General features: G+C 49.3%; 1 protein-coding gene across 8 annotated transcripts in view; it reads left to right on the forward strand.

The window, feature by feature from the left end:
- Positions 1 to 25627, forward strand: part of PRRC2B (proline rich coiled-coil 2B) — a 1218749-nt gene that overhangs the window by 543542 nt on the left and 649580 nt on the right. For all 8 annotated transcript variants that reach the window (XM_069609284.1, XM_069609287.1, XM_069609286.1 and 5 more), the window contains exon 9: positions 14689 to 14849. In XM_069609284.1, the coding sequence (XP_069465385.1) occupies positions 14689 to 14849 (161 nt within the window). The remainder of the gene's footprint in view (positions 1 to 14688; positions 14850 to 25627) is intronic.

The following is a 25627-nucleotide window of genomic DNA, read 5'->3' on the forward strand; positions in this document are numbered from 1 at the left end:
GTCTCAGATATATGTGCCTTTTTGGGAATGTTGAGGGCAGCCCTGATGGCATTGTTTTGGACAACTTGCAATTTGTTGATATTTTTGTGACTAGTGCCCAAGTAAAGAGCGTTACAGTAGTCTATTTTGGATAGGACTAATGCTCGGGCGAGAGTAATGCAATTGGGTGCGGAGATGAACGGTCTACATGCAGTGATCAACTTGCAGGTGTATGCAGCTGATGATGCTACTGCATTGGTTTGTTTGGAGAAGGATAAGGTGGCATCGATGTAGATACCGAGGGTTTTAGTGTTATTTGACACTGCGATAAGATTGCCATCAATGGTAAAGGCTTTGAATGAGGGGTTAAGATTTTTTAGTTTGGCATGAGTGCCCAAGATGATCAACTCGGTTTTTTCGTCATTGAGACACAGTCCATGGTGTGCCATCCATGCTTGTATTACAGAGTAGATTTCATTAAGGGTGGTGCTGTCAGTTTCGTAATCACCCGTGATGGGAATGAGTATCTGGGTGTCATCAGCGTAATTGGTATACGTGACACCCAGATAATCAAGGATATCGAACAGGGGTTTTGTGAATACATTATAAAGTGTCGGGGACACGCAAGAGCCTTGCGGGACTCCACAGGGTACAGGTGAAGGTTCAGCAGAATCCGTTGGAGAGAAGACCCTCATGGTTCTGTTCACCAGGAAGGAACTATCCAAGCCGTGGCTGCGTCTGAAAAGTGTGCTGCAGATTTCAAGTGGTGACAGAGTGTTTGGTGATTGACCAGGTCGAAAGCAGCTGACAGGTCAAGCAGTAAGAGGAGTGCGAGTTTGCCATGGTCTTTCAGGATTTGGATCTGGGTAGTAAGGTCTATTAATGCAGTTTCCGTACCGTGTCTTGGTCGGAAGCCTGATTGCCTGAGTCCTAGGAGGTTGTTTGATTCTAAGTAGGCCGTATTTGTAAATAGGCTGCTCTGTCTAATATTTTTAATAAGAACGGTACAATAGTTATCGGCCTATAGTTAGACGGGTTGGTTGGGTCAAGAGTAGGTTTTCTGATAAGTGGAATGACCCAAGCGTCTTTAAGGTTGTCAGGTACTATTCCAGATTTGAAGGAGGCATTGTTGAAGTTGGTAATGAATGGTGCCAGGTCGTGAGCTGCCGCTTTGATGATCGGGGCAGGGCAGGCATCACCTTGGCAGTTTGAGGGTTTAAGTTTCCTGATGTTTTCTACTTCCCAGATTGCGAGGGATGAAAAGCTGAAAGGTTTGCAGGTTGATTTAAAGGTAGATGGTTTGTTCGGTAGTTGTTTATAGTCCGGGTCAGCTAGTAGTAAGGATTTTTTAGCATTGATTTTGGTTTGAAGGTGAGCTATTTTGTCTAATAATGCCTTCTGAATATTGCTACACCATAGTGTGTCAGTAACACATTTGTCTATCGGCGATGGGGGATTCTAGTTCTTTCAGAATCTTAGAGTTCCTTTGTGTTGGAAACCGCTTGTGTAATCCTTTTATTATAGGTATCTTTTTTGGCAAGAAGTATGGCTTCTTTGTAGCTAGAGGAGGCTAGGGTTAGCTCAGTTTTATTAGCTATTGTGGGGTGTTTATTCCAATGAGCCTCAGCGGTTCTTTTAGTTTTGCGTAATTCTCTTAACTGTGGCGTGAACCAGGTGTTAAGGTGTCGCTGTGGTTTAGGTTTCCGCAATTTTAGAGGGACAATGGTGTTTAGTGCTTTGAGAATAGCCTGGTTGTAGGTATCCACTAAGACTGTGGGGTCGGCGTCTGAGTCAGTATTATTCAAGATAGGGAGTAGTATAGGTATGAGATTGTCCGGAGTGATATCTATCTTGTTTCTCATGCAGGTGGCAGGGGCGATGTTGGGCACCGGGCGGGGTGTGTTGGCTTTGATAGTAAAGGTTAATTTATGATGATCCAACCAGATGCAAGGGTCATTGGATAGGAGGTCAATGGAGCAGTTGAGGTGGGAGAGCCAGTCTAGTGTTCTGTCTTTGATATGAGTAGGTTCATGGATAATGTGTGTGTGACCCAGTTCAGATAAGGTGTTGGCTAGGTCATGGGCGTTAGAGTCCTTAGGTTCGTTAAAACCTAGATTAAAGTCCCCAAGTAAGATGGTTTGGGAATTAGGTTTGGTATTTATGGTTATAAGTGATGCAATATCCTCTATAAAAGAGGAGATGGGTCCTGCAGGACGGTCAATAAGGTGCACCGTTGCCGTGTGGTTGGGTGAAAGAGGTAGTTTAATTGATAGGGATTCAGCAGAAGGGATTTGGGCGTCTTGGATGACTTTAATGTCGAAGGTATTTCTGAATATGAGGGCGAGTCCGCCTCCCTTCGTTTGAGTGGTGTTTCTATCGGATCTAATGATAGCATAATCCTTAGGTATGGCGAGGGCCAGAGATGGGCCGGATGCAGCATTGAGCCAAGTTTCTGTGACTGCGAGGAGATCAAGATTTTCATAAGTTATAAAGTCAGCGATGTCGAGAGCATGGGCAGGAAGAGACCTAGCATTCACCAAAGCTGCTTTAATTAATATGTCTTTTTTGGGAGATTTTTCAGATGGTATTGGTCGACTATGCCGAAGGCTGTGAGCTAGATTGACTAAGTCAATGGAGGAATTGCCAAGGTTATGGTCAGTACGCAAGTGTTTCATGCTACGGGCTCTTAGTCTAGAGTTTCTGGATAAGATGCTAGGGTGGTGAGAGTAAGGAGAGATGGGTGGGCCGGTTCTAGAATTCAATCTAGCGTTTCTTTTCGAAAGGCTAGGGTGGTGAGAGCATGGATAAATGGGTAGTCTAGTTCTAGAATTCAGTCTAGTGTTTCTGATGGCAATGGAGCAAGGTTGGTTAGGTGTTGGTTTAGTAGCAAAGTGGCGTATCCAGAGTGCTGGATCGTCCAGGTACGGATTTCCGGGTGTCATGGTGCTGGGCAACGATGAACTAGTGGATGTGTCTTGATTAAAGTGTGGGTTGGGTTGACTAGACCAGTGTCTACTGTAGGTATGCAGTAGGTGGATGAGTCGTTAGGTACCAATACATGATGTGGGTGGCGTCGCTAGTACACAAGGTAGCAGGTGCGGTCTGTTAGCGACCGGAAACACAACACTGATCAATTTAATGTGGTCAAAGGGTAACCATGAAGCACAAAACAATTAATGGGGTCTGTAGGCGACCATAAGGCACAACACAGTAATCAATGTGGTCTGTAGGCGACCGTAAGGCACAACACAGCAATTAGTGGGGGTCTGTGGGCGACCATAAGGCACAACACAGCAATTAGTGGGGTCTGTGGGCGACCATAAGGCACAACACAATAATCAATGTGGTCTGAAGGTTGACCATAAGGCACAAATGCAATGGGACATCAATAAGCGCATGAATCAGAGGTACCTAGATTGGGAATTAGCAGGAGGAGCCAAAAAGGCACTAACTTAAAATGCAATGGGACATCAATTAACGCATGAATCGGGGGTACCTAGATTCGAAATTAGCAGGAGGAGCCAAAAAGGCACTAATTTAAAATGTAAAGGAACACAAGCGCAAAATGTATGAATAGAAAACACAGCAATGTAGTTTTGCCAAAGGGTGAGAGGGCATAGTAAGCATAGTAGGGATGCTCAACAGTTTGTGGAAAACATAGGGCTGACTAGGGTGGCGCACTGTTGTGTAAGTTTAAGTGCCCTTAGCGTCCAGTACAGTGACTACAGCGCAAGGCAGGTGCTAGCAGAGCACTGAGGAGAGCTGTTTAATAGGATAGGGTGCAAGGGGACAGGTAGTATGGCGTAAGGCAAATATAACTCACAGCCTCAAAACAAACAGGGGGTGTGGCCCTGGGCTCTTGCCAGCTCAGGACAGTCTCTGGACAGTTGTTGGCCTTGCCCTCAGGGCCTTACCAGGAAGGGCCGGCTCACGCCTGCCGGCTGCCGATGGGCTCTGGATGTTGCTGCAGGGCCCAATCACCATCGGGCATCACTGTGGTGTAGGGGCTGGAGATGGTGAGCAATGGGGGAGACACGGGCGGCCATCTTGGAGAGTGAAAGCACCTCGTGTGTTTAAATGGTGGCACAGGGTCCTGGTGATGTGTGCTTCATGCAGCACAGCTCATGTTTATCACGGAAGTTTTTGAATTGAAACTCTTTCAAGCTACAGCGCTAAGAATAGCCGTAAAATTAAAAGCTGTGTTTAAATACAGCCAGCTGCCATACCTAAGCATAGGGACTCCATCGATCGTCGGGAGTTGTGGCCAGCTGATTCTGCAGAGGAGCGCAGCTCCTGCTGCTGCTGCTCCAGGAGGGTTACGAGTGAGCAACCACTCCCGCCGACAAGAGGTCACCGCCAAGACAGAGGTCCATATCTGAGGAGCCGGTGGTGAAGAAACCAAAGACCGGTGATGCATAATTGTCCTTGGGCCATGACAAGGCCAAACACACTTTCTCTGTAAAGAAACCACTAGCTAGTGGTGAAAGGTCCCATTTCGGGTCCAACGTCCAAACACTCTTCCAAGTACCTGTTGACAAAAGCACCGTCGGACAAATCGAGGGAGGGGGGCTCTCACCCATCATCCAAATCCACAGACCCGTCCTGGAGATCTCTATTGACGGACAAGCGCAGAGCCAAATTGGCTACGAAATCCTCCTTGATGTCATCGAAAGTCTACCTCGACGAGTGGCAAAAAAACACAATTCGTCGGAATCTCGAAGAGCCTCCTATGGCCATGAGTAGTCATTGAGACACCTGTCAACGGCCAAATCGTCTTCAGTCTACTCCGACGACAGCACCATCGATGACAGCATCTTTGTCGGGGGCTACTGCTAGTCTCTAGTTGACGTCCACTTCGATTACCACATCGTCGACGACCAAAGTGAAGTCGTTGCCAGAAAAGACTATGCGCCAGTCGACCAACACCACTACAGCAATTTTGGAGTTACTGTCAGAAGGCAACATATTGTCCCCTAAGGGTATTTTGAAAACCCCAACGTGGGCCACGATGCAGTACGACTAGGTTCCTCTGGGAATGTCTCCTATGGAGTACCCAGCTATCATGCCAGAAGACATTTTGCAGCATGAGATTAGATCAGATTTTGAGCTTCCATCAGAGGAATGTCCAGATGTGTTTGAATCCGATCCTGAAGAAGGAACTTCGGATCCTCCTATCCAAGGACCATCTAGAGAGGAAGACCCACCTCTGGTTTCAGACACCTACTCTGACATCAGCACCTGCTGGAATAGGCAGTATGCAGACTCAATACCCCCTTATAAAGCCACAATCCCTGCTTTCCCTGCAGGTCCTTACAACACTGCAGTCTCTTTTAGGACTGCTTGATGCCAGGCTTCTGCTTCCTCAAGCTCTAAAATCAAGTTACCCCTTAACAAAGTGATCCAACCCATCCATGTAGAGACCAGGGCATACTCCCTAGGATTCAAACACCTCCCCCTCCATGTACATTCAGTCCACATAGGGTAAAGCAAGAAGAGGGGGAATTGATTGATTGACAGACAATGTCACCGATCCCGGGAATACAAGTTGCACCGTCTCCACGGAGAGCCGACATGTGGGACACAGATCCTGACCAAGATGCAGAGGGTAGCCCGGCTCAACATTCGCCTCCTGATGACATTGGGGCGTTTCACTCAATGTCTACGGCATGCCGGGACTTTGGTCTCATTCCAAATGAGGAAAAGAAAGATTGTTTCCTCTTTGACCATATGGGTAAAAGCAGGAAGGCAGTCATTTCCATTCCCATTCTGGATCATGTTTGGTAGGAGGGCCTCTCTATTATGAAGCATCCTTTTACAGAGCCGGCGGTTGAAGGTAGGCTGGAAAAGAAGTTTAAGGCTCCAGATACTACACCAAAATGCCTCACATTGCAACCTGCTCCAGAGTCAGTTGCAAGGCTCGAACACAGCAGAAGTGTGCCACTCCACCAGATCATGAAAATCGGAAAATGGATGCCTTTGGGGAAACAGTTTCTCACCATTGGAGCAACAATGGTTAAAACAACAAATGCCCGGGCAATAGTTGCTCGATCTGATTGGGAGATGTGGCACGACTTGGCTCTTTTATTGGAACAGTTGCAGGAACAACAGAGAAAAGAGGCCATGATGCTGATGCGCAAAATGGAGGAAACCTCCAATCACAGCATCAACATCGCTGTAGACCTTGCTGAAACGGGGTTCAAGCAGATTGGCAATGGGGTAGTCCTTAGACACCAAGCATGGCTACATTGCACTGATTTATGTCAAGAAGTACAGCAGTTATCGATATGCCATGTGTTAAAAAAAAAAGCTAATTTAGATTCCAAGAATCTCCAGAACTATAGACCAGTGACAGGACTACCATGGCCAGCTAAAATTTGCGATACAATTGTTAAATCACAGTTGCAGGAATACGTGGAACAGGAGACCTACAGGACACCCTCTACAATCAGGATTTCGTCCAGGATTTGGTACAGACTACATTGACAGTCTGGGACAATCTCATACCCCAATTCCCTGGTACCTCGAGCCACTGTGCAGTGCATGGTCTTCCGAATCTCGCTGAAACGTCATGGGCATCCTGGTGGATCTCCAGAGACACAAATCAAGTACAGAGTGCTCGACCTCTGTAATGACAGGAATTCAACCGTGTGTTTGTCGTCTGTGCTCCTTGAAAAGCCGCAAAATCTGCAGAACCATGTTCAGCTGTGAGCATAACCTTGCCTAAGCCGTCTCTATTGATCCCTGCTGCAAAGTTTTTTCTGAGGTCTTGTTTTTAGTCTTCACAAGGAATCCACTTGCCAGGTACTTGGCTGCAGATCCTGAAGCGCTCCTGCTACAAAATCTTCTTCAATGCTGAGTTACTGTGTTGTCTTGGGTATGTACTTACCTTAAGTCTCTTAGGATTTCTGTGGAGTGTTTTCTGTGACTGAGAGGCCTCTCGTCCAGTGCACTCAGTCCCACTGCTAGAATCCTGCTAGGGTGTCTTCTGTGAAACCCCTAGACCCTCTTCTAACTCTAGAATAAAGTACTCGCCTGTTTGCCCAGTCTTCCTAAGGAACTCTGTCTTTTGCTACTTCAGAACCTATTCTGATACTGTCTGTTGGAAACTAGATCCTAGTGACTCCCCCTCCCCCCATCCCTCCTTCTTCTGCCCCTGAGAACACTCATGCTCCAAGAAAGGGAAAGACGTTTAAGGGATTGGGCCTTTTGCCTAGAAACTAAAATAAGTTTTCAAAAGTTACTTACTTGTAAAAGAGTTGGTTGGTTATTGCTTACCTTGGATGTGTGATGCACTTTTTCTTAAAAGTATGGTTAACATTACTCCAGAGTCCCATCCCCTTTCGTCCATACCTTTGGGACATTCCGTCCAGTGGGATGGGACCGGAGCACTTTTATAAAAAAAAAAGCATAAAATTGAAAAATGTGGCGTCCTCTTTTTACGCGGGGTACTGCACGTGGCCGCAACCCTGAGCTCCGCCCAGCACATCACCCTTCAGTTCTTTTCTCTGCGCGGTGGGGGCTGGACGCACTTGCATCACCGGAAAGACATTTTTCTTCTTTCCCGTTGTCCTACTCCCCTGCTCTGGTTCTGCGGTCGCGTAGTCCTCGGTCTATGCCGGATCAATTGGGATTCGTTTCTTGTTCCTCTTGCGAACGTCGTTTCGCTAGGGCGGATCCCCATTCTCTCTGTTTTGAGTGTCTGGGACTGGATCACCATTGGGACTCTAGTTTCTACTACGACTCCCTTTCGGTCCGGGCACTTCAGCGTCGTCTTCGTCCGTGGGAGGAAGTCTAGCAGCGCGTTCTTCCACTCCACTGCCTTTTCAACTCTTCATCGACGAAAAGAGACACCCGGTAAGTTCCTTACTTTTTAGGGCACCCCGACTGAGGGACTCCTTCCCGGGGGGTTCTCCATGTCCGGGAGTGGCTTCAAGAGCTCTGCTACCGGGGTTTCCCCTCAGGTGCCTCGCAGGCCTAATAGGCGTACCAGGGTTTTCTCCAAGGGTTCCCGTGAGGGGCCTGTCGACACTGGATTATGATCCGAGGTTCACCAATCAGGTTCTAATAGTCAGCCCAGTTGTGCTAAGGCTTTGGGTACCGGAGTTCACTCCGAGGTCTCCTTGTCTGGAGCTTCCTATACAGACACTGGGGTGCACCCTGAGGCCTCCGTTGAGGCTTTCTGTACCAAACCACGGTTCGAGGCACCTCTCGGGGGAGCTGTTCAGACCGGCCTCCGTTCTGAGGTTCCTATTTGAGGCTTAGGTGTGTACCGACAGAACTGAGACCTGTTGGGGTGTTGTCTGTGAGGTGGATTCCTCAACATTCCCACGCTCGCGGTGATACCAGTTCTGTTGAGGGGCAAACAGTGAGGTCTCTGACCGTAACTCCTCTGTTACCGGCTTTGCTGAGGTTCCTCTCTTGGAGGCTAATTCAAGGGGCCCTGGCAGGATGTCCAGTAAACATCAGAGGTTTTGATCAAGTCCCCTGACCAGTCTGTGGAGATGCCTGCCTCATCCACATGTGACACAGTTCTCCTCGGATGCTCACAAAATGGCGGGCCTTCCTGTGATTCTTCCCTTATACCCACGCTATCGACGGCGGGTGCTGGGAACCTTCTGTTTGGTGGACAAACTTTTCTACGGGCAGTGTGAATCAGTTCCGCCCCTCTGATTGCCGTGCTCACATGCCACTACCACATACGGTCCCGCTTCCTCCTGCTTCTGCCCCATTGGTCTATGTAGACCTGGTTGGTGGCGGACCCTCTTGGCAGCCTTCCTCATTACGTTCGTGGGGGTATGCCCCTCATGAGCGGCCTCTGCCCATTCCAGTGCCTAAAACTTGGGCAGAGGATGCCTTTTTTGGGAAGTTTCAGAGTCTTATGAACTCTGACCCCATGAGGTAGTACTTTAAGGGTCTTTTTATGGAGATCTGTCCTCCGGTGCCGCATCCTGCTCCGACAGTTCCAGCTACGTCACCTGTCGCCCCGGCAGTGGTACCGCTACCAGCCCGGACTCCAGCAGAGCGAGACATACATTTGACGCCAGTTGCATTGCAACTGTCTGATCCTGACGCACTGGACAACCCTCAGGCAGATCAGGATAGTGAGGACCAACCCCGCTCTGTCAGAGCATTCGATGACCGGGTCCTGGACATCTCTCTCCTTGACATACCAGTTCCTGAGGCACCCGCTCTGCAGGAAGGGGCTTGGGGGCGCTCACCTTATTTCTGCAGGAGCGCACCGGCCTGTTCCTTCAGTGGGACGTTCTGGCCTAGGGCCGCGAGGTCTGGGACCCATCCCACACTGGGCAGCATATCAATAAGAATTGACGCCTGTTACAGGCTTCACACCTCCGAGGAAGTAGCCTTGGCGTCATGTCTGCTTCCTTCCTCAACGGTAGTAGTGGCTGCCACTCTGCAATCCAAGCCGAGCTCTGCGACCTCTGCAGCTGCGGCTCAAGTTCTGGCCAAGGAAGATAAATTGCTAAATTCCAACAATACTAAAGACTCCGCACAACTCCTACTCATGGGTGACTTTAACCTAGGTTTAAAGACCCTCAGGACAAACATGCCCTAATGACTGCTACTATCCTGGCCGAGCACGGTCTCACCCAAAAGGTTCTTGCTTGTACTTGCATTAAAGGGAGAACTCTTGACTGGGTTCCTGACCTCAACTGTTCCATCTCTAGCACCAAAATAACCCTGCAACCATGAACTGACCACCACCACCTAATTAGCTTCTCTTCCTCAATAGAACCTCAAACCCCTAAAATCCTAGACATGCCCCCCCCTTCCGACCAGAAGTAAAAAAGAGATAACAGATAAATTACTCCCTCTTATTCTCCCCTCACTGAACTCCCTCACCAGCAATTCAGACCCCAACCTATTGGTAGAGACCTTTAACACCACCATGACCAAAGCTCTTAACATCATTGCTCCGGTCAAACTCCGCAAAAACAAGGCCCACCTCCATGCCTGGTTCACCCCCCATCTTAAAGAATAAAGACTCCCAAAAAGAAAATTACAAGCCCTATGGCGGCACTCCCCTAAAGTCGAGAACAAAGTGCAACTAACTAACTTTGCCAACATGTACAAAAAAGAAATTATTCACACTAAAAAAAACACATGTAATGATAGAATTTCGAAAACCAACTCCAACACCAGAGAGCTATTTACTATCCTCCGGGAAATGGAGAATCCTATCCCACTTACAAGGAAAAGCAATGGTGCACAGGCATCCAAAATGCCCTCTCTAACAGAATAGCATCCCTCCAGACCAAAATAGCTAACAAAAAGGCATCCTTGCACTCCACTGAGTTGCTTCCCACCTCAACGACCGAAACTACTGGCACCAACATACCATTCAGATTCTCTAAAATGTCCATACTGGAAACAGAAAGTCATACTATCCCTGAAGCCCTCTAACTGCCAGGGCGACAACTGCCCGGCACAAATAATCAAGGACGCAGCTAGGGACCTAGGACCGTTCATTTCTAAATTGATCAGTGCCTCGTTCAAGTCCAACACCATCCCAAATAACCTCAAAGAATTCTAGGTTCTACCATTGCTGAAAAAACAAACCCTTGATCCTTCAATCCCGACAAACTATCGACCCATTACCACGGTCCCCTTTCTTCTGAAAATAGACAGAGTATCCTATATTCAAATCCAGAACTACCTTGTATCTTACCACCTATTAGGTTCCCACCAATCCGGTTTCAGACCCCAGCACAGTGCTGAAACGGCACTTATTGATTTAAAGACCCAAATTGACGAGTTGAAGGATAAAGGTAAAACAGCTATGCTACTCCTCGACCTATTGGCAGCCTTTGATATGGTGGATCATGCAGCGTTATGCAAACACCTGGCATCAGCTGCCCATTTCTCTAGTGATGCTATAGCCTGGGTCCAATCCTTCCTAGCTAACCGTACGATTAGTCTTTCCCCCTCTGCATCAGCAGACCCGATCCAAACCACCTGTGGAGTCCTCCCCTACAATGTATAATATCTTTACCAAGCCTTATTCGATAAATTGGACAGACTGGGTGTCACCTACATAAATTATGCCAATGACACCCAGATCCTCGTACCCCTTTTGGGGCAATTTTGACGAAGACACGGCCTTGGTAAACAAAATATATCTCCTCATTCAGGCATGAATGGCATCACACGGCCTCTGCCTGAATGCCGACAAAACTGAGATCCTGATTCTGGGCTCTGCTGCCAACCTAAAAAACGTAGCCTCAGCTATGCCACATTTAACATTGACAGCAACACAATTAAAGTAGTAACCAGGGTAAAAACATTAGGTTTCTTCCCTGACTCCACCGTAACCCTAATAAAACAAGTCAACGCCATGGCATCCTCGACTGCCTATACCGGCAAACTCCTCGGGGCCTGCAGACCCTTCCTCTCTGAAGCCAACTGTATCACGTTAGCTAATGCATTGAATAATGTCTAAATCAGACTACTGTAACACCCGCTACATAGGAGCCAATAAATATATATTGGACTAAATGCAAACATTACAAAATAATGCCTTAAGAGCTGCCCTGAATATACCAAGCAGGGAACACATCTCCAACATTAGAAAAGATCATCACTGGTTAGAAATTTGTGACGGGATCCTCCTTAAAACTGTATCCCTCACTTTCAAATGCCTGAACAATGCGGCTCCCCCTTATCTCTGAGCGAATTATCAGAAAAACTTCGACCCGACTCACCAGATCTAACGCACTCTGCCTAGAAATTCCTAGATTTAGACTAACCAAATCTGGTGGAGCTAGCTTCCTAGTTAAAGCAACCCAAGCCTGGAATGCCCTTCCACCAGCCCTCAGATCCGCTCAGCCTTGCACAAGATTCAGACACAACATGCTTAACTGGCTACGCTCAAATGATGTTTAATCATCCACCTCATTACAACACATCAGTGTACCAGACCCTTTTGCTTAACATACCAAATACTCCTCATGCCTGATGTATATTATTGTTGCATTACATTCCTCTTATCTGTTTTATGTATCCTATTCCTGAATGTATGTACTGTACCTTTTTTATATGATGTAACTTGGCTTCAAGTCCTTATATCAGTTGCGCCCAGCTACCCAAGGGTTTGGTGCGTATTACCAAATAGAGATTCACAGTGACAACTCCCCTACAGCTCACATTGACCCCTCTTGAGATAAGCCTCTCTGCTCAACACGCTACCAGAACTGTGTAGTACAAGCTTATACCAAAGGTTGGGTTTCCTATTACCTGTAGTCAGTTGTTGTAGTGTTCCCAAAGGGTACTGCATACAAACATTCCATAACATTGCTCCTTTCAAATCTTCCCAGGTTAATACTCTGGATATGATTCAGCAGTGAATTCCAGAGGACCATCCATCCACACAGGGAGATTTGGCCATGACCGACGTGCTCCCAAATTGAAATCTCCAGAAGACCATCCCATTTATGAAACATTCTTTTTTTTTTTCATGCGTTCTTGGAAAACACAGCCACATTGTGGAGTCTCATTGCCCTTCCAAACCCAGGTGGCCAGTCTAAGGTGTACATGTTGTGAGCAAACCTTTTTTCAATGGTCCCAAAATAACCAGCAGTTTGCTGCCTTGTAAGATAGATAGTACAAAAAGCTGCCACCAGACAGTGAGGGGCAGAAGGAGCTAAGCATTGTGACCAGTTACGTGGAAAAGGATTCAAGGGTACTTTTGTGGCACAACCCAACCGTTGAGGTTTAGAGACTCCCTGGGTTACATTGAGTTTGTGAGGCCCTAAATGGAGAGGGGGTTAGGGGTATTATGAACGGGGGGAGTTCATTAATGCATGGAAGGCGGTGCCGGGCGGGGCGGCGACGTGGGAACTGCTGAGCAAAGAAATACAGATAAATAATAAATGGTGAAAAGCAATACACGGTGGTAGTGCAAGTGGCAAGTGCTGGGTATAAGGCAACAGACATAGTATGTCTGATAAGTGCAGATAAAAAAAGGGGGGCTGTATGGTTACAGATACAGACCCCGGTGCAAGGGATTGCCAGGAGGCGGTGCAGGTGGGTGGCAGGGTGAGCAGGTATCTGGGCCCAAAAGTCAGAGGGTAAGACGGGTGCATGTTGCCGAGACAGAGCAGATCAGCAGGGGAGAGGAGCGAAGGCAGAAGCAAAGAGCAAGGTGTTGATGTGCTTCCGGGACCGGAGATGATTCTCCTTCAGTTTTAGAGTGGCTGGGAGGCTGTTCGAGAGGGAGGCCCCAGCCGAAGACGGAGATCTACCCCAGCTCATTTCTTTGAAAAGCGACTGACCCTGAGGGAGTTGGAGGTAGAGGAGCAAAGAGCTCGGGAGGGAAGGTATTTACAGAGGGACAGGTGAAGGTATTTTGGACCCAGGCCCTAGAAAGCCTTGTGGACAATGCAAAGGATTTTGAATTAATGTATGAATGTAATCATTGCAGCCACTGGGAGCCAATGGAGAGATTTCAGGGCTGGAGATACGATCACAGGGCTAGAGGCCAAGGACAAGTCTTGCAGTCCTGTTCTGGATAAGTTGCGGAGAGTAGAAGCAGATAGATTTAGAAAGCGGCTGTTAAAATAATACAACCTAGAGAGAACCAGGACTCGAGACAGTGAGCTTCTGTGGGAAGGAGAGCAAGGGCAGAATACCTTTGAGGAGGTGCAGTAGGGAGTTAGACTTTTTTGAGACATCAGAGATGTGGGCAGAGAATGCAGGCGTGGAGTCGAAGATGACCCCAAGGTTCTTAGCCACACAGGTGGGAGTAGGCAGAGGGCCAAGAGAGGCCGGTCAGAGAGTGACGGAAAAGGAGTGTGAAGGTATGCCGATGAGGAGGATCTCAGTCTTGATGGCATACAGGCAGAGATTGTTGTCAGCACACAATCCTGAATGGCAAATAGGCAGTCAGGGAGGGGGAGGAGGAGATCAACATAGCACTGAAAGTTGGAGCAGAAAATGGCAATTTGGTGGGTAAAAGTTGCCAGGTTTTGGTTGAAGAGCCAGAGTTGGAGATTAGCCCCCTGGGGAACACCGCAGGTAGAAGGGGAGATAGATGAAAGGAAGGACTCAAGTTAGACTTGACAGGGTCGATCGTAGAGGAAAGAGGTCAGCCAGGCCAGAGCCTGATCGGTGATACCCAGTTTGTCACGGAGATGATTGAGCAGGATAGTCTGGTTGACAGTGTCAAAGGCAGAAGAGAGATCGAGTAGGATGAGGTCAGATGAGATGTTAGTCAAGGTTGGAGAGCAGGTTTTCATGGATGTTCACGAGAGCAGTGTCCGTGCTTCTGGCAGCTCTAAAGCCAGATTGATGGTCGTGAAGACAACCAACGGAATCATTGATTCGGGAGCTAAAGAAAGTCATAACTTGCCGTGGTTTTAAATCAGGACTTTCACTCCAACGGCGAAAAAAAATTGTGCTTCTGTTAAATGGTAAAATTGTTAGCTTTTATACGTGAACCATTTTAATTGAAATTCTCCTGATTTTGGTGCCAATTGGTTCTTCAACTCTACTACAAAAGTGAAACATAGAGCGATCGCCTATATGGAGAGGATGTCTGAAAGTAGTATGACCTCGGATAATGGATTTTAGTAAACCTGTGCAGTGAATGATTTTAATTCAAATTAAATGTTTTCCAAGCTGGCTTGTGCAAATAATGATCAATTCTGCGTTCTGTGTAGCCAAATATTTAAGCTAGTTTATTATCTTGTGCAGAAAGGAGAACAGGTTCCCTGGTGGCACAGCTCGCCAAACACGCGCAGTCCGGCCTCCAGCGCCAGCTCAAGTGGAGCAAGCACCACGTGCCACTATAATACATGCAGAGGACCTCAAAGAGCTGGATGAGCTAGACAATGATACAGAGGATGGCTGGGCTGGTAAGCGGTTTATTCTTACTCACTCAGTTCTATAACTTCAGAAGGTGTGGACCTTTGCAGAATAGACTATCTTGTTGTGATGTTGATGGGGGAAGCACTGGGTTTTAGTTTCGCATTGAAATCGGCACTGCATCTTTTTAAAATCTTTTTCACTTGTATTTTGCTTTAAAAACGATGCTAATTTGTCCAGATTAGACCAACTGGTATTTTAACCCCTTAACCGCTGAGGACGTTTTCTCCTGTGTTCAGCCCTTTTTTGGACATTTCGGTATGTCCGCATTCAATCCCTCATAAGAAGCGATATCCTGGAAAAATGTCAATCAGTTTCTTCCCACATGTAGGCGGTCAGAACACCACCAATGATTTCTAGTTTGCTGTGGAGGGGTGTGAGACAATAACAAAGTGGCAATTTTGTTTTTTTTTTCTGAAAATGCTAATGAAATGATGTACAAAGAAGCCTGTGTTTTTTCCCTGTAAGAGCTAGGAACAAATGGTTTGCAGCTGTGAATTCACCATTTTCTAAGCTTTCAAGAACCTATTTTTCATAAATAGCATCAGTTTTGTGAGGTAGGCTATTTTATTTTCCTTTTTTTTGTATTTTTTTTTTAATACTGTGTGCTTAGAAGGAATGGAAGAGGAGGGTAGCAAAGCTCAATGGGAGCACAGCAAGGCATACATGTCTGAAAAGTAGACAAAAAAAATCCAGGTTCAGGTATGAGTCATTTGCGCAGGTCAGGCAACCGCTATGTACCTAAAATTCCCATAGTTTGGGAAAAAATTGGAAAAGTGACATGGAAAAAAAGTATGTGCTGGACATGTTTGGACTTGTAAGGTAATGGCTTCTGTGAATATTGAGAAAAGCAATGCACTGCTACATTCCCCCGACTCTTCTAGTTTTTTATAATTGTTCACAACAAAAGCAATACCACAAGCTGAAAATGGAGCCATAGTACACAGGATTTTTATGCTGACAGCCTAAACAGACGTACTTGGCATTTGAAAATAAGGAAAACGAATGTGGTGAAGAAGGGCAAGGATACTTTTTTTGAAAGAGCCCATGTCGACCTTTTGACGGATAGGTGACTAAAGCAGGTTATGAAAGTGGTACAGGGTCTAAAGCAGCGACTAAATGTAGGTCACGTTTGGGAAATAAAAGGTTTGTTACAAAGTGCAGTAGGAAATGTATAAAAAGGTTATCAAAACCAAGAGAAAACAACAAATGTCCTATTCCCAGATTTCCTGATAAAAATGGCACCTGCACTGACCCTGGCTGAAAGGGAAAAGGCTAAACCATTGGTAGACATCACGTCCTGGGGAGGACTGGATTTGGCCTTGTGGACAACCCACCCATTTGGGTCTTGGCTGTCACAACCACTAAGTAAAACGGGGAACCCCATTCACTTCCGAAAAGACACGTATAGACATTCAATGACCCCTAACTTGCATGAATTGTGTTACAATTTCTTAGCCAAACGGTAGTCACCAAAAATACACCATTTTCGCACAGGAAACAACAAAAACATGGGCAACACTTGTTCTACCTTACCAGGTTTCCACATATGTCTCGATGAAAGCCAGACCTCACATGCCTGGGTGTGCTCACCTGGGTGGAAATGGGTAAATCCTCTGTATGCCAAGTACTCTGGGAATAAAAGAATCGCTGTGTATTCTCCAGCATGGGGTCTGACATGGATTCACATGCTCCTGAATATTCCCCCTCGTCAGGCTGGGAATCCTTGGTAAAGAAAAAATCAGTATCAGTTTCGTTTCTGATCTGTCTTTCTTAGTAGTAACCAATCACTGGTCTCTGGCTCATACTGCCCCCAGCCAATGACTGCCATCTCCCTAAGCCCCTCCCCTGAGAGCCATCCTCAGATTTTTACTGCACGTTCAAGTGTTGGGAGTCCTCGTGCTTTAGCTCTCGAGCTTTTACTGCGTTTGCGATTTTTCAAAGAGTTTAATCTCATTTTTTTCGGTCAATCGAGCCTCAAGCTCCACCGTTTCTACTTCCGATCAACGGGGACCCGTTTAGGAATTTTCTACACCCCTCAAGGGCGAAGTTTCGTCGAGCTACGCTTCTTGGAGGATTCCAGAAGATCTGAGGCCTATCACGCGGACATGGCCCAGGACAAGGGAAGCTCGACACCCGGATCCAAGCTGTTCAGGAACTTCCCTGGATGCGGATTACAGAATGTTTTCAAGCAGGACGAGCATTCGAGATGTCTCTACTGCCTTCATGAAGACAAAACGCACATGGAGAAGGACTGCGTTTTGCAAGAACTTGTCGGAACGGACTATGAGGGATCGTCTGATCCGCCTCGCCAGCTGGCTGGAGAAGGGCCCAGCAGGTGAGAAGAAGTCCAAGCGGTCTTCTAAGTCCTGTGAGGGCGACGGGGGCCCAATAGAAGGCAAAGCACCGCATGTCCGCGGGCACCAGGAGCACCGAAGGGTCGGGCTCCTCGGCTGCCAGGCATGGCGCGCTTTCACTGACGCCATCAACTACGAGCCAACTCTCTGGCTCGGGGAAGAGAAAATCTGAGAACCCGGGTAAGCTTCTGGAGAAGCACTGGTTGATCTCGAAGACAGGCGAAGGGGAGCGAGGCGGTGACCCACCCCACCCCACCAGGGTGAAGGCATCAGGCACACCCAAGGTGGTGAAGGCCTTGATTCACCCGGCAAAGGCCTCAATCGAGGGAGTCGCGGCGGCCCTGGTGAAGCCTGTGGAGGTGACCTCGGGGCCCAGGGTTTCCCTGCCACCACGGAGGTAATCTTTTCAGCCCATCGATAAGACCCCGGTGGAAAAAGAGGGGGGGGGGCGGTGGCCATTACGGACACGAATACAGCCTCTGAGGAGCTGGTTGAAGTCGTGAAAGGCCTCGAGGTTCGAGGAGGTCCGATCCCACGGGGGGGAACCCTGAGGAAGCAGACAAAGAGAGTGACAGTGGCGCCGACGAGACTCCCGTGGAGAAGGAGCAACCATTGCGCCCGTCTCAGCCATTGCCCGTGCCTCAGGACAACTTGGTGGCCAAACCTTATGCACAGAGATGAGGACGAGATTGCCCCTCACTCCAACGGACGACCCAGCAGAACCGGCCCGTCGGGAAGCCCTCCAAACAAGCGGAGGAGAGTTCATTGTTAGGCAGAATCCTGTGCAGTTCCCTTGGGAACACTGCAAAAAGATTAAGACTACAGGAGTAAGGAGTAAACCCAATTGGTGGCAGTCTGCACCACCCAGATTTACCTAGTAGCTGTGGCTGAGCAGTCAGACTTCTCTCAAGAAGAGTAGGGTAGTATGTAGAGTATACAAAATAGGGCCAAAACACAGTAGAGCAAACACTGACCAGAGCTTTGTATAGAAGTATATAATTAATTATTTAAAACACACTTTATAGCATATACTAGCACTCTCAATCAAAAGCAAGTTAAAACAGTCGGGTAAAGTATACACACCTCCCTTAACAGCCATCAGACAAGTCGGGGTTAAAACACTACTATTTGTTAGAACAGATGTGAGCGCTTAACCAAGATGGCAGTCTGATAATGTAGTTAAAGGGAGAGAAAATGGCAGAGCATAAAAATAAAACCGTTCCAACCACTTTTAAGAGTTCAGAGCAAGGGGAGAAAGGCAGGTTATACTGTTAAGCCAAAGTTCATAGGCCAGGCCCACTTTAAATGGAGCAAAGCGAAATGTGCCCAGGATCACACGGTTTAAAGTGCACTAAAAGTCTTTGGAGAGTGTTCAAAAGAGGTTGGGGTGATTCAGAAGATATAGTTACAAGGCCTGGAGCCAACCCAATTTAGAAGCCAAGGATTTAAGGGTCACCTTTAGCAATCTGTAGAAAGGGAGGCCAGGCAGGACACAGTACCTTAATGAGAAAGGAAGCTCCAGTGGGGGCAGTTGTTCCTGGCAGTGGTTGAAGTTTGTGGTTCCGTCCAGAGGAAGAGAAGATCTCGTCGAGGAGGGAACGGGGAGTCGTTGCACTGCACAGGGATGAAACCAGCCGCAGAGGTCCCGATTAAAAGGTGCGGTCCTTTTATTCGTGGTAAAAAGTGGTGAGCTTGGCAATCCGGCCGCCGGGGTGCTTGGCACGGGCGATTAGACCAAGTGACGTCTTTGGAAGGCGAAAAGGGCGAACTGGTTGATCCCACCAGCTCAGAGGAAGAAGACCCGTCCAGCAAAAGATCTTCTCTTGTCAGGAAAGTGGTGAGGTAGTTGCAGCAGGGCTTCACCGGTGGTGTTGTCTTTGCAGATGGCTCCGCTTCTTCCCTCTTCGGGTTCTTAGGTCCTGTGGCGACTTCTGAAGTTCCAGTCCCAAAGGCCCTGCTTTTATGCAGAAAACCCCCCATTCATCAGCCTAGCTGTCAATCGCACATGCTAAGTGGTGAGCCGGGCGGCCCACCACTGGGCCAATCAGAGTAGAGTGCGACTTGGGTTGCTAAGGCAACGCAGTCCAGGGTGCCAATTCCCCCCTCCAACCTTCCTGTGGAACCCAGACAGAGTGGCACCATTTGGAGGGCTTTTGTGGAGAAGCCCGCCAAAAAAGTGGAACAGAGGGCTCGACCTTGGTCAGAGTTACAGAGTTACAGTGGACACAAATGCCATTTTAGAATCGAGTTCTGGCAAAAAGACCCAACCGGTGATTTAATATTAAATAAACCGGCGGTATCTTTAACATTGCACCAAAAAGTGGTGTGTTTAAAATCAATGGGAAAAATCCCATAGAGAATATTCCGGTGGAATATTTTGCGTGGTAACCACTGCCACCAGCCAGAAACTCATCAACGGGGGACTGGATAGTGCCCCCTTGAAAACAGACCCAGGGGCAATATAATTAACCCCTTTCAGTACTTCTACAATATGATGGTTTGTACTGGTTCTGTTCACAATTTTGACTAGTAAAGCCAATGGTGACTTTACATGCCCTGGGAGACAGTAGTCAGTCCCAGGGTATGGAGTCTGTTTGGGGGTCACTGTGACACCCCTGTGGTACTGCTGTGTACCACACATACAGAAAAACAGATGATACCCTATTGAGTAAAAAGAAACCCCATAGCCCAAAACCACATAACAAGTCAAAGACATACCTCAAATCATGCCTAAGAGTGGGAGTAAAAGAGTCTCACTCTTAGCAGGAGAAAAAAACAAACCCCAAAATCCAGCAAAGCTGCTGGGGGACTGGCTAGGTTTGGGAAATTAGCCTTATAAGAGAATTCTCCCTAACATTCACCCCCCCCCCCTGCCTTTCCAGCCCTCGCGCCCCACTCGGCCTTAATCTTCTTCTCCTGATACTAGGGATGACACGGAAACGGATATGGCCATGACGGGGACGTTTGACGACGGCGTTGACTATGGGACTGGCCTTCCATCACCACCCCCTCGAGCCTCCACACCCGACGAAATTGGCTCCTTCCACGCCTTGATTGCCAGGGCATCCAAGCTTTTTCAGCTCTGCCCTGAGGAACAAAAGAAGGAAGGTTTCATCTATGAGCAGCGCAAGGCCAAGAGGAAGACGGTCCTCTCGGTGCCATTGATTGACGAGATCTGCCAAGAGGGATCTGTACGAGAAGAAGTACCGGGTCCCTGATTCCGCCCCTTTGTGCCTTAGGGCACAGCTGACCCCATATTCGGTCATCTCGGCGGCGGCCAAGAAGAAGGCGGCAGAGGCATCATCCTCATCTTGGACCTCCCCACCTGATGGCGGCCCCTTTGTGCCTTAGGGCATAACCGACCCCTGACTCGGTCGTCTCAGCGGCGGCCAAGAAGAAAGTGGGTGGGCCATCAGCCTCAACGTCAACTTCCCCGCTGGACAGCGAAGGAAAGAAGCTGGACGCCATGGGACGATGAGCCATCTCGTCTGCGGCACCGACAATTAAGCGGGCCAACGCCCTAGCGATTGTGGCCCGCTATGACACAGAGCTGTGGTACATGATCGCTCCCCTGCTGGACTTCCTACCAGACGACAAGAGGTCTGAGGCCCTGGAGATCCTACAGCAAGGTGAAGGGGCGTCTGACCATGCCATAACGGTGGCCACGGATATCGTTGATACCTGATTCGGCCAGTTGGGCAACAGTGTTTGTCTTCGACGGCGGGGATGGCTCAAGGCAACTGATTTCCGCCAGGACGTGCAAACCAGAGTTTTGGACATGCCCTTCGACGGGAACAACCTGTTTGGAAAAAACGGTGGATGAGTCACTTCAGGCCATCAAGACCGATACGGAGACGGCTCGGGCCTTGGGAGTGTTGCAGCTATGATGGCCGCCCTTTCGGAACGCCGGAGGCAGACCGGGTGCCTCCAAGGGATCCGACGGCGGCTCCTCGAGGTACCGCCAGGCGGCCCGCCCCTCGTCGCAGGAGGCCTACAGAGCACGCGGCAGGTCAGGAGGATCTCATCGTCGTCACCCAGGAGCCAAGGCGGCAGGGCCGCCTCCAAGCAGGACTGAACCGGCTGTAGCGTTGGGCCCCCTGCGGAGCACCCCGGTGGGAGGCCAGCTGGCAAAGTTCGTCAGCGTGTGGGAGTCCATCTCCACCGACAGTTGGGTGCTGGATGCCCTGGCCCACGGGCACACTCGAATTTCAAAGAAAGTGCCCCCCGCATTCCTCCCATGGCCAGGAAGGAAAATCACGTCCATCAACTGCTGTTAGAAGTAAGGGCGATGCTCAAGAAGGGTGCCATCGAGCTTGTCCCGAAGAGGTTCCGGGGCTCCAGTATACTCCAAGGTACTTCCTCGTCAGAAAGACAGGCAGTTGGCGCCCCATCCTGGACCAGCGGCGGCTAAACAAATACATCAAGGTACAAAAGTTCAGGATGGTCACCTTCCAGCACGTGCTGGGACTGCTGGAGGAGGGCTACTTCCCATAGTCTCTGGACTTGGAGGATGCTTATTTCCACATACCCATTCTAAAAGGACACCACATCAACATCCTGGAACTCTGAGCGGTGTTCGTTTCTCCCGTCCCTCAAGGGCAAGGTGGTGAGGATCTTCACCGCCACACCACCACGATGTTCTAAATCCGCAAGCAGGGAGGCAGCATATCCCCAGCCCTGTCCATGGAGGCCCAGGGGATGTTTCTGGTGCCCTTCCATCTAGCAGGAACAAACAACGTCATCGCCGACTCACTCAGCAGGGATCTGCGCTCGTGCCACGAATGGGAGGTGCGTCGGGATCAAGTGGATCGACTTTTCCAACTATGGGGCAAACACCAGATTGACCTGTTTGCGATGGTGACGTACTCCAAGTGCCAGAGGTTCGCCAGCAGGTTTCCTCAGCCGAGGAGCATGGGCGATGCTTCCTCGTTCCCCCTGGGATGGCCTGTTCTTGTATGCGTTCCCTCTGCTTCCGTTGCTGCTCCGACTCATCAACCAACTCAAGAGTTCCCGGTGCAGGATGATCCTCGTCGCGGCGTGGCCGGGACAGATCTGGTTCCCGGACCTTCTGGACTTGTCAGCGTCCCCCCCCCCAGTCACACTGTCGATGGAAGCAGATCTTTCTCCAGAGAAGGAGGCGCCATCCTCCATCACGACCCGGAGTCTCTGAACTTGCAGGCCTGGCTCCTGCAGCACTAGAGTTTGGAGGATACTATATCCCGGCGGACTGCAAGGAGGTGCTTGCAAAGGCCAGGGCGTCCTCAACTCTCAAGTGCTACGGACACAAGTGGAAGAGGTTCTCTGTCTGGTGCCGTGTACAGAAGATTAATCCTCTGCGAATTACGGCCCCTCAAGTGTTGCCGTACCTGCTATCGCTGGCCAAGGCGGGACTAGCTCACGCCTCCATCAAGATCCATCTTGCAGCGATTTCCCGTTACACCAGAACTTCGGGATGGTCATCCCTATGGCCTCATCGCCTGGTGAAGGAATTTATGAAGGGACTCTTCCAATTGTTCCTGCCGGTGAAGGCTCCGGCCCGGCGTGGGAGCTCAACGTGGTGCTGACCAGGCTCATGAGGCTGCCATTCGAGCCTCTACATTCGGCACCGTTGAAATTTCTGTTGTGGAAAACGGCGTTCCTTGTGGCCATCACCTCCACACGACGAGTGGGAGAGATCCAAGCCCTATCCTGCAAGCCTCCATCATGGACTTTCCACGAGACGAGGGTTGTGCTGAGGACGCACCCCTCCTTCATGCCCAAGGTGCCGTCAGACTTCCACCTAAACGAGCCCTTGGTGTTGCCACTTTTCTTCCCGTCACCTTAGTCGCCGGCCAAAAGGACTTTGCACTCGCTGGATGTAGCTAGAGCGCTCAAGTTCTACGTGCACCACACAGAGTTTTCGGAATACATCACAGCTTTTTCTCCAGCATGGGGTCTGGCATGGATTCACATGCTCATGAATATTTCCCGTCGTCAGGCTGGGAATCCTCGGTAAAGAAAAAACCAGTATCAGTTTCGTTTCTGATCTGTCTTTCGTAGTAATAACCAATCACTGGTCTCTGCGTCATACTGACCACAGCCAATGACTGCCCTCTACCTAAGCACCGCCTCTGGCAGCCATCTTCAGATTTTTACCGCACGTTCATGTGTTGGGATCCTCGTGCTATTGCTCTCGAGCGTTAGTGCTATTTTTTCACGTTTTTTCTCAAAAACTTCGTTTTTTCGGTCAAAAGAGCCTCAAGCTCCACCGACTCTCCATCCGATCAACGGGGACCCGTGTCGGATTCGTCTGCGCCCCTCAAGGGTGAAGATTTCGTCGAGCTACGCTTTTGGAGGACTCCAGAAGCTTCTCAGGCCCGGACGTGGCCCAGGAGAAGGGAAGCTCGACGCCCGGAAAGCTGTTCAGGATCTGCCCTGGATGCCAGCTGCAGAACGTCTTTAAGGAGGACGAACACTCCTTTTGTCTCTACTGCTTACATGAGGACAAGACGCACGTGGTGAAGGACTGTGCGTTTTGCGGCAATATGTCGGAGCGGACCATGAAGGACCGCCATCAACGTCTCGCCAACTGGCTGGAAGGGAAGAGCCCGTCAGGCGAGAAGAAGAGGAAGAAATCCGAGCGGTCTTCTAAGACCTTTGAGGACGCCCCGGCGACGGGGGTCCAACACAAGGCCAAGCACCGCGAGTCCGCTGGCACCGGGAGCGCCGAACGGTCGGGCTCTACGGGCGCCAGGCAGGGCGCACCCTCCCCGGCACCTTCAGCCACGAGCCAACGCTCTGGGTCAGGTAAGAGGAAGGGCGAGCACCCGGCAAAGCTCCTGGAGAGGCCCCGGTCGAGCTCGAAGGCCCCATCTGAGGGGGAGCGAGGCAGTGTCCCCCCCCCTCAAGGATAAGGCGGTGAGCGCACCTAAGGTGGTAAAGGCCTTAATCCATCCGGCCAAGCCCTCTATTGATACTGTTGCGGCGGCCCTGGCTCAGCCTGTGGAGGCTACACCAGTGGTGGCGACCTCGGGGCTCAGAGTCTCCCTGCCACCTCGGAGGGAGTCCTCTTTTGTGCCCATCGATAGGACCCCCGTGAAATCCCCGGCGGGGAAGAAAAAGGGGGGGCAGGGCGTCGTCGTAGATTCGGCCTCAACCTCGGAGGAAGAGCTGATCGAGGTCTTAAGCCACGGCCTTGGCGTGGAAGAAGACCGGCCCGTCGGGATGGATCCCGACGCAGGTGACGACATCGTAGAGGGTGCCGACGGGGCCCCTGATCGCCCGTCGGATTCCCCTCTGCCAGCGCCGCAAGACAACTCGGCGGCCATTTTGTTGGCTATACAGTTCTTATGCTCAGAGATAAGGACGAGACTACCGTTGCCGACGGAGGAACCTCTCCCGTCGGGGGATCCTGAACCGGGACCTTCTGGTGTTGCCCCGCCCAAGAAAAGGAGGATTCACCCTCCACCTCCTTTTCAGCCGTCGCGCCCCGTCCAGCCCTCCTCCCCGTCCACCCGAAGGGATGATACGGGGACTGACACGGCAGCGACTGGTACGGACGACGAGGTATACGACGAGGATCTACCGTCGTCACCTCCCACCAGGGCTTCTCCGCCCGACGAGATTGGATCGTTCCACTCCATGATCGCCAGGGCATCCGAGCTTTTCCAACTCTGCCCTGAGGAGTTTTTATTTGATTCAACTGTTTTCACAGTTTTAACAAAGTTTGTTGTTCAGAGAGTTTGTGTTCCCAAGGGATTCTGATCTATTGCGCTTCTGTGTCTAGACAGGTGAAAATGTACTTGTCAGATTGGATCTTCTTTCTTCAGGTTTATGTTCTGGAAGAACTGGCCGACTGCGATTACTGATTTTACATTTCCACCTGACATCAGGATATTCCACCAATATTCCTCCTCCCCGCAACTGCTGTTTTTGGATAAGTGGCCCATATGTATCATTCTTTTGGCCGCTAGTCCCGGGCATGACAGCAGCAGATGCCTCAAGGTTTCTATTATTTCGGGTTTGTTGCAGAATCTGCAGAGGTTATTAGCAGCAGAACCTCTGATGAATAGGATTTCTTTCGTGTGTAAGAGATTCAGCCTGGCTCTTAGAAAGGTGTTTCTAATTTGCTTACTTGGACCTTGTAGTAAATAGCTCATGGGTTCATTTTGTTTTTGGTAATTGACTGGTAGGTCCGCAGCCAGTTTGTATTTAGCGGCCTCTTCTAGCGTTTTAATCCAATCCATTTGTTTAAATTTTTTAACTGTTTTGGCGGGGTTACTTTCTAATTCTTCCCATGAGCTTCCAATTTCCTCAAGGGTTTCTGTATTTCTTTGCTCCCAAGAGGCTAGGATGTTGTTCTCTCCTGTTTTGAGTTCTTTCTTTATAAGCTTGAAGATCTTCACAGAGGATAGTCTAATTTTCCGGTTCAG

Source organism: Ambystoma mexicanum, chromosome 8 (genome assembly GCF_040938575.1).
Source record: "Ambystoma mexicanum isolate Mex_15411 chromosome 8, UKY_AmexF1_1, whole genome shotgun sequence".
NCBI lineage: Eukaryota > Metazoa > Chordata > Amphibia > Caudata > Ambystomatidae > Ambystoma > Ambystoma mexicanum.